The sequence below is a fragment of the Catharus ustulatus genome, chromosome 9 (genome assembly GCF_009819885.2).
Source record: "Catharus ustulatus isolate bCatUst1 chromosome 9, bCatUst1.pri.v2, whole genome shotgun sequence".
NCBI lineage: Eukaryota > Metazoa > Chordata > Aves > Passeriformes > Turdidae > Catharus > Catharus ustulatus.
In genome coordinates this window covers 10,445,183-10,455,045 of record NC_046229.1, presented here as the reverse complement: position 1 = coordinate 10,455,045, position 9,863 = coordinate 10,445,183, and the positions used below count along the sequence as shown (strand labels likewise).

Sequence of the window (9,863 nt, the reverse complement as noted above, 5' to 3'; positions counted from 1 at the left end):
TGTGGGGGAGCTCAAGGTGGGCGGAACACAGTAAATTTCAGAACATGAAGGAAACTCCTCACACCAGAGGAGTGAAGAAATGAACACAAGGGATGTTTCTATAGGACACTCCTATGGCCAGATGAGCTGCAGGGCAGCTCTGACCTCCCCTCCTGACAGCAGCCACAGCAGGACACAGCAGCTGCTGGGGTTGGAACCACCCTCAGACCCTCACCTTCCTCGCAGGGCCTGGGATGGGCACACAGATCCCCTTTTTGGAGAGGTTTAGGAGCAGAACACCAGAGAACTCCTTTATCCTCTGTGTGTAGGGGTAGGTGACTGAGTAGCTACAAAATCCCTTTTGTACAATTACCTAAAAGGGGGCTGTAGTGAGGGGGGTTCAGCCTCTTCTCCCAACTAATGAGCAATGAGATGAGAGGAAATGGCCTCAATTTTACATTTGGATTAGATACTAGCAAAAATTTCTTCACTGAGAGGGTGGTTGGGGATTGAAAGGTGCCCAGGTAAGTGGTGCAATTATTATTCAGGAAAGATTAAAAAACCTATGTAGATGTGGCACTTGGAGACACAGTGCCCTCCAAGTAACTGCTGTTATTAATTTTACATTTCAAGGCTAATATAACAACTAAGTTTTACATTACCTTAGCCCTAACTTTTCACTTGCTAGAAAAGAAAGTTTGGTTCCTTTTTACTCAGACATGCTGATTTACATTCATTTTACTTTGAACCATATAAATGCTCCTGTTACTTGTCAATGCCTTCCTGGGAAGATGGCCTCATTTATCTTGAGACTTTGGATTTTTTTTTTTTAAATTAAACAGAAGTGATCCAGCTAAACATTACTTTCACATATCTTCATATAGCTACTTGAGTAAATATTGAAGTGTTTGGTACCAAGGCTCCTGCCACATACTTTCTGCAGTTGTACAAAACAAGTTTACCACTCAAGGCATACAACTTTCACTTTTGAGTGACATAAGTAGCCCTAGGCCTCCTCTTTGGAGCAGCTGACTTTAAGCAGGACAGAACTTGTTTATGAGTTGAGCTGAAGGTGGTTACAAGGTCCAGTAAGAGTTTAATCTTTACATGAAGATCACAGGGCTCTAACTCCCTTACATTGTTATTGTTAGGCAAGAGCTCATTGCCCAAGTCCTCAGCTTTGAAGTTCAGCCCTATCTTGAGCTGAATTATGAAGCTACACAGCAGTGACAGCTTTGGTGTAACTTAAGGGCAGTCATGTGCTCTGAGTTTTACATAATCAGAAATACAAAGATTAAAAGACAAGGCTGAGCACACCTGAGTACCAGATTTTACAATGCCACCCTTTTGATCTAAATCATATGACTACAACCTAATGGATAACAGGGTTATTATCACCCTCATGACAGGTAGTGGGAAAGACTGTGGATGAATGTTGTATCCAAGGAAGTCTGCTTTCCAGAAAGCCCAGTATTCCACTCCCATAGAGACAGCATTCAAACTCAATGTTGGCTTGCCAAGAATGACATGAACAGTCAGTTTTGACTAAAGCAGATGCCAGAATGACTAAGTTGACATGGTGCAGGAGGAGATGCCCCACCTTTGTCAGTCACATGCTCCAAGCAATCCTACAGTGCCCAGAGCTGAAGCCCAACAGCCTGATCCTCCATCTAGCAGCCAAGTCATGAAAAGTGTGAGTACTTTATTACTTCAACGTGAAAACCAGTTGTCTTTTTTCCCTCCATTCCAATGGGGCTGTAGTAAAAGGCCCTTAGGACTCGAGAAAGCTACAGAAAGCTTTTATAAGAGCAGTCTGCACTGCTCCCAGGCCTCCTGGTGACTACATACAAGAACAGTAGACAGTGTGCTCTTTTCCCAAGTTTAATAGAGTTACAAAAGGATACCACTGTTCTATGTAACACATGGCTAACCACAGACATGGCATTGTCACTAAGGTCAACAGGGCTTGATGTACAGATACTGATCGTTAGGATTTGCTATGAAGGTACTGTCAACAGGACAAACTTTCCTTCAAGTAAAAAAGTTACTGTTTATAACTACAACATGATCCCTTGACTCAGATGCAATGACTTAATCATTAAGTTCAGTAACTGATACTTGCTCTTTATGTAAGGCATACTAGTTTCCACTCAGGCTGAATGTTTATTTCTGCTTGGCGAAATACTCTTTACTTTTCTGAACATCAGGCTTGATTGTGTCACTCCCAGGCTTCCAGCCAGCTGGGCACACTGAAATGATAAGAATGTTTAAGTCTTACCAGCTGCTCCTGCAGAACATGTTTTACACAACATTAAAGCAAAGTAGCAACTCAAAACATGCACAGATCTTTGCAACATACAGACAGTGCATTCAGTGTCACATTATGCTCTGTTTTGCTTGTTTCTATTTGTTTACTGGGAAGCAACACCCAAGGAACCAGGTGTCTGCCCAGGCAACAGTGGGTCCTTTACACAAGCACTTCTCCCAGCCCCACTTAAAAGCTTTGGGAAGTTTGACAGCAAAGGTAACACCAACTCCAGCAGCCCAGGTCAGAAGGGTCCTAACACCACACCACATTTATCTCTTCAGATCCAGCCAAGTCTGTATTCCCCTTATCTTTAATCCACCCTGGTACAGCTCTCCAGTTGCATGGGGCAGGGAAAAAGCATTCAACTGTCATTGCTTCCCCTACATGCCTATCAAAAAACCACCACAATGCAGAGGTTGCATGGGTCTCGAACTTCCAGCAGCTCCCTGAACAGCATTTTTTGAACAGGGTTCTTTCTTTACTGCCATGGAAAGCTCGATGCTTGCTCCACTCAGGACTGGCAATTTTAGCCACAGTATGCTCAGTTTCTGAGTGTTGCTACACATCTTACTCTGGTCTGTCCTGATTTAGATGTGACTGCAGTCCTAAAGTTGTAAAGGAAAACTTTTTGCCAGGTTTTGAATACTCGAAAGGCATAGTAAACCCCAAATGGCTTTATTTGCATGACATGTGACCACCCCATCATCAAATGTTTGGGATGTCTCCTCACATGACATGTGTTTATATGCCACAGTCATAAGAGCAGTTTATTTTAATAAAACCTGCTACTGATTTACCATTTCTGAAGCACATTAAATATGACCAGCAGGAACACATGTCATTAGTTAATGACAACTGAAGACTACTAACATTTGCATAGCAATTTTGAGTTTCTATAACTTGGTTCTAACTTTTTATCTGCAGTGCCTTTTTTTTTTTTTTATTTTCACTCCTGCAGAAAAGTTTCCAGTATCAAACACCTTATTCCTCCTGAACTATGGGGACAGAGACTCTACTCCATTTTATCCTCACTATATATTGGCAAAGATCAGCAGACTTTCTGGGAATTTAAGTAGTTTGTCTAACAGGCTGCATAAAACACATTAGTACTGATGGTCTCAACCTACCAAATCTGAGAGCAGAATCTAAATCAAGATTACTCTTGCAGGCTAAGTTACTACATGTTCTTAATTTCTGGCTCAAGTGTTTTCTGTGTCTAATTGAAAGAGACAATTTCTGTATGCTGGACAAGACATCCATCACCAAATTGATTTAAGTGAAATCTCAATATGAGCAAGTACTGAATGGACAAATAATTGGAATAGGATGAAGCATTGTGGTGTCCCTCAAGGAGCAGATTTACAGAACCAGCTGCATTTCAACAGTCACAACTACCTGCTATGCACAGATTGATAGCTACATGTACTTATTACCTTTCAGTAACTCTTGATTTAACCTGCCTAGTTAATACTGTTCTTTAGAGGCATTAAATTGAAAAACACTCTTACCTTCTCCATGTTTATCTGTAAACTGGAAGGCCTGGACCAGTCTGAGGGTTTCATCAACAGAACGGCCAACGGGAAGATCATTGATTGTAATCTGCCTCAAGATCCCCTTATCATCAATTATGAACAGACCCCTAAAAACAAATAAAAACCAGCCCTGAAGTTAAGCACAGCTTTTGAAAGGCTGATTAGACTGATGTGAGTTTCATAAACTCAGGTTCACTATTTGATTATGGCACGGTTTGTGCCATTTACTGTGACCTCTTCCTAGTAACTAACACCTTGGTGCATGCACAGCAATGAAACAGCAGCAGCTCAAAGCCCAACAGGAACTAGAAGGGACAGGAGCCAAGTCAAAGCACTGACACAGGAGAGAAGTGCTTCCTATTTAAGCAAGATACCAGGCAAAAAAAAAAGGAAGAGAAACCCAAGGAATAAACAAATTCAAGGAGAGACATTCTCACATTAAAGAAAACCTCACTACAAACTGTTCTCAAAAAGACAACAAGAAACAGCTTATCAGTCCTCCAACATCAGGTTAAGAGCTAGCAAAAGTTTAGCTCCCTTGGCAACTTTTATGAACGGTAGACTAAAGACTTGGGGTTTAATTAATCTGCACTTTGACACTAGATTAAATAACTGTAATCACTTTGTAATCATAGTCAAATCACTTTGACTACGTAAGTCTTGCATTATGGAAGTTTGCAGATCACCTGCATGAAACTCCTGTACTGAGCAGAAGGCAGTCAAAGGGAAGCAGAATTTAACTTAAAAGCACAGGAAACCTAAGCACCACAGAGACCCAGGGAGCTTCTCCCCTTGTAGGGGTGTCTGACAGACTGCATTTCACACCTAGAACAGCCAACAGCTTCAGCTGGCTGCAGGTGTTCACCTGTACACAAGCTCTGTGCTCATCTGACATGTCCATGCATTGCAACATAACTTAACGAGCTCATTTATCTCTGGCACATTACCTGTATGCAATACCTTCATCCTCCTTCAGCACTCCATACTCTTTGGCAATGGCACGTTTTGTGTCAGAAACCAGGGGGATTTTCATAGTGCCCAAACCCCCCTGTTTCTTAGGAGTGTTGATCCTAAAAGAAGAAAAGTTTAAATATTAAAAATACGGGCAGTTTAGGATGAGGGCTCAAGGTACAACAGAAGCTGATCCTTTCTGCAATATCATACTCAATCTGCCATGCAGCAATGAAAGAGCTGATGCCCAGTATGCTCAGTTCTGTTCAGAAGCACCTGGCACTACCAATACCAAGTGCCTTTGAATACACTCAGAACTCTGTTCCTGCAAGAACTGAGGCCACCAGAACAGTCTGTTGGGTTAAAAGGCTGATTCTTACCAGGCAAGGTGACAGAAGTGAGAGTCAACAGAAGCTCCAATTACTTCACAGTTGATTTTCTTGAATTCATCAGCTCTGTCACTGTAGGCAATGATTTCAGTTGGGCAGACAAAAGTGAAGTCCAGGGGGTAGAAGAAGAACACAACATATTTTCCTAGAAGAGCAGTACAAGCAGTTAATCTGTTAGATTTTTAAGAGAAAGCAAACAAACAAACCCCACCAAAACACAGAAAAAACCCTAAACAACAACCTTAAACCCCTACCTAACTGAAGTCCCCAAACTCAGACTCCCAGACTATCCAATTTAACAGGGAATGCTTGTCTCCTGGGTCTACCCCCATGGGCTTTTGCCCCAAGTACAGCTCAGGGTATGCTACATCAGAAGATCCCATGGCTGACCCCTAACAGAGAAATGCCACAGATCTGAAAGGCTACCAGCCAAGGAGACATTTTAACTGAATAGGTGAGTATCTGCACCCACTCATCACCCTCATGCAGCCTGCAGCATCATTAGAAATGTATTTCTAAAGCCATCAACATGAGTACTTGATAACTTAGGTTTTTCCTTTGTTTTTAGTGAAACTGCTTTTAGCCAAAGCAAACATATTGCCACCACTCCAGAGAAAGGGACTTTGTTGGTTAGATGAAAGAATTCACTTTCCATTGACAATGAGGCAGAAGATATTGCTGTTCCACAGTCTGGAAATGTTACACCAGTCTCAGTACGACACAGGGCAATGAGCCAGATGCAAGGTAACAGTTTAGAGGAGTTTTATGCTCACTGGTAACAGTTATCACACCTGGGACACTCAGTCACACTGCTGACAGCCTTCTAAGCATACTCCAGCAGCTACTGCACAAGTTCTGATCTTCACTGCCAAGTGGTCACTGTCATTTCAAAACCAAACCAAGATGTATCTTCAGATACCCTCCAGTCCTTCCTATGGCCAGACTATCTGTGTAATTAGAGAAGCACATGGAATTACCTTTGTAGTCAGAGAGTTTGATGTCTTTGAACTGTCCATCTGGCATTACAGCCGTGGCAGTAAAGTCAGGGGCTGGTTTTCCAATGAAAGCCTTTCCTGAAGACATCTTGATTTAACCTAGACAGGAGTTAACACCAATACAGTTTAGATAGATGGCAGTACATTTGCACCTAGAAGTAAGGACTTATTCAAATTATCTTATCAATCTAGATTAAACACCAAAGACAGTTTATCAGCATTTGGTCTTGCAACAAGGCTTAAGTGTTAAATGAGTTTTGACACCTGGATAGTTAAGCCACTATAGAGACTGCCAGCACTTTAAAATGCATGGCTCATGGCCTTCTAAAGATACAGTAATGGTTATCTAACCAGTAACAGCTCAGACTCTGGGAGAGGGTTCGCCTAGAGCTTTGACAGCATTCAGAAAACCAGTAGAAAGTCTGTTTTTTAGAACTTTCAATGAGAAGAACCTTGTTCAATTTTACAAGGGAATTTAAGACCTCAAACTTGATCTTCCTGTTGATTCTGAAAGAAAATAACTTCCGTTAATCCCCAGGGAACATTGCTCTGCATAACTGCACTTTAACCTTTTGAACAATTAAACCCTTTTTTCTATCTGCAACCAGAAAAACTCGTAGTATACATTCTATGTTGACTACAATTTCACCAACTCTAAATCGGTATAGCCAGGTTGTTTCTCCTTTACATTATTGAAAAAAAATAAAAGAGTACACAAGGACAAGGGAACATTACTTCTGGCTATCTGCCCCAAAAGTTTGTCATCTGTAATACACCCTGTGCAGTATTTTTGCTCAGTCTGGGAATGCAGTAGAACACTTTAGGCTTCCAGAGCATAATCTTTCAAATAGGCAACCCTAAAAACCCTAATTTCTGCAGATCACAAATATTCTTAAAAGTTATTTCACTTCATTCTACACACTGCAGCACTGGCTCTCTCGGAGATAAAGAATACCTCAAAGGTTAGCTTGAGTCTCATGTTGCTAAGGAAAGCCAAGAGCCAAGGATTGCTCCAAGTTGTGCCTGCAAGGCACCAAGTCCGTTCTAAAACGGGTTGAGAGCACCTCATTTCTTGGCTCCTTCCCCCTTGCCAGCACTTTTTTCCTGAAGAACTAGCCCACAAGTCAAACATTTAGCTTTGAACCCACACCTAGCCTTTTTACCAATGGTTTAGCTTTTGAAAGTTTCTCTCACACCCTGACAGTAATAATCCACCTCTCAGTTTTCATTTTGAGAAGTGCCCACACATTCAGCATTTCTAACCGTGCAACAAAGCTCCTTATCCCATGTTCATCTGCTCATCCAAGGGTTTTTAGTCTTAACTGCAGCAGACTGGGAGAGAATACAGTGGCCAGGACTAGAGATCATTTTTAGGATGCAGTGAAGCAGCCTGGCATGAGGACATCAAGAATCCTGAACCCACAAATGCAGCTGTGGTTCTCAAAGTGCAATTGTGCAAAAGGGACAGGGAACAGCCTGCACAGTATTTATTTGAGATGCCTCCACCTATCGAGTTTTATCTCATAAGCAAAGAGTTGCTCAGCCTGGAGTGCATGACCCCACATTTTTATCACTGAATTACATTATTTTCTGTTATCCAAGCTCAAGGTCATCCTTTTGCTCAGTACTATGCCAGTCCTTCTATATTTGTTCCATCAGCAATCCTCTGGAGTATTTCACTAGGTATTCAAGGTCACACTGCTCTTTGATACTTCCCCTTTCTAAACTACAAGTTATTGCCCCTTTCTCTCGTAACATTAAAATCTTTTAATATTTGCAGGAGACCTTGGTTGCCTCACACGGCAAGAGAGCCATGTGCTTTCACTGACTGTGACCTGCCAACCCTTCTGCTTTTCCGTGCGGGGTCAGCGCGTGGTCTGCTTGGATTTTTAGCCACCGCATTTCCTAACCCGCAGGAGAGCGGACCACAGAATCATTGTTACTTCCTTTCATTCTGCAGGAAGGTAGAATGAGCACCATAAATCACATACACTCGAATCCGGCCAGAGTATCGTTGTTGCTCACAGCCGCAGACGGCCTCAATTAACTTCAAACTGCAATTATAATAAGCCAGGCCTTGAACGAGTTATTTCATACCTTTAGGGTGCCTTGAACAAAAGCAAAAGGCCGTTTCTAAACACACCATCAGCCTCTCACCATCAGCCTGTCACAGAAATGCGGTCAGGCCACGGCAGCCGCGGTTCCCCGCGATACCGAACCGCAGGCATCGCGCACGGACCGCAGCACGCGTGGAGCCCGAGGGGCTCCGAGCCGACCTCCGAGCCTTTCCCCCGCCCAGGCCGCCGCTACACAGCTCTGGGACAGGAGAACCTGCTCCCTGCATGCTCCCGAGCCGCATCCAGCGCTCGAGTTTGGGGTTTTTAAGGCTCAGAAGCGAGATGCCGCCCGGCTCGGGGAAGGGGCGCTCGGTTCCCGGCAGGCGCTCGGCGCGCTCCCCCCGCGGGCCCGGCCCGCGGCTCCTCCCCGCGCAGCGCCGATAAAGGCCGAGGCGTTGGGAGGACTTATCTGCCCGCCAAAAAAACGCCCAAACCAAAACCAGGGAGAACTGAACGCGGGGGTGCAGGCTGCAGCCGCAGCAGCGCGATCCTTGGGGAGCGGGGAGAAAGGGCTCGCCCTGCGCGCCGCGCTCAAGGGCGCATCCGCACAGAGGGGGAGGGGAAAGCGAACAAAAAACCCACCCAAAACAGTAACAAAAACCCACATACAAATAAAACGAAATTTAGAAAATAAAGAAAGGAAGCACGGCGCAAAGCCCCCCGCCGGCCCCGCACACTCACTCGGAGCGCCGGTCCGGCACACGCAGCAGCAGCAGCGGCTCTGGCTCAGCACTGCGGCAGCCCCGCCGCGCCGCCCCCTTTATAGCAGCGCGGATCTCGCGAGCGGACGCGCGGGGAGGGAGGGCGGCAGCGCTGCAAGGGCAGCATGACTTGGCAGATCCGGGGCCGTCGGGGCACGGGGAACGCAGATCGTGCCCTGGAGAGAGTCCCGGGAGCTGCCGTGGAAACACCCAATGCCGCGGTTGTAAACGATTGATGGGCTTGGTGCAAGAAGCGATCGAGTTTTTACTGCCTTAATCGATCGAGCTATGATTTTTTGAAGTCCTCAGAGAGTAAGGGATTACTGGCATGTCGTTCATGTGAATTAAGTGTTGGCCATTGACAGAAGTAAAACGAAACCTCTCACGAACAGAGCAAAGTGTGTTCGCAGTGTTACAGAGGTGCGGTATCCAATCTCCATCCTCTCGCTCTGCGCTGCCCACTGCCCCCTCTCCCTGACACTCGTTCCCAAGGCTTTCATTGATTCGTCTCCATCAATGGGAACACCGATCCAAGTCATGCAAGTCAGCAAAAGAAAGACGAAAACTAAATTTAAAGTCTAATCCGAGAGCTGCAGTGGCAGGATGGAAACCCTTGGAAGATACAGTTACTTCAGGAGTTTTGCATCATTCCGTAGTGAAGCTGCTCTTTTAACCTCAGTGATTCCTCATAAGCACTGTCTTTGAATTCAAGCGTGGACAAGCATTGTTGGACTTTTTAAGGGTCAAATTCTGAATTTAAATGTGAAAGCTTTATTAAATAATGTACACTAAAAGTCATTAAGCCATATCAAGGACAAAAATGCTTGCTTCTGTCGAAAGTGATAAATGTATCACCAACTGATTTTTACTCATCTGTTTTGCAGTTTACAG

General features: G+C 44.3%; 1 protein-coding gene across 1 annotated transcript; it reads right to left on the bottom strand.

The window, feature by feature from the left end:
• Positions 1-1,844: 1,844 nt before the first annotated feature.
• PRDX1 (peroxiredoxin 1) lies at positions 1,845-9,054 on the bottom strand. The gene is made up of 6 exons (XM_033067014.1): positions 8,953-9,054; positions 6,137-6,253; positions 5,151-5,304; positions 4,767-4,889; positions 3,796-3,926; positions 1,845-2,228 (listed from the first exon to the last, which is right to left on the bottom strand). The coding sequence occupies exons 2-6, from the start codon at positions 6,240-6,242 to the stop codon at positions 2,143-2,145; spliced, it is 600 nt and encodes a 199-aa protein (XP_032922905.1). The 5' UTR covers positions 6,243-6,253; positions 8,953-9,054; the 3' UTR covers positions 1,845-2,142.
• Between the last annotated feature and the right edge of the window lie 809 nt (positions 9,055-9,863).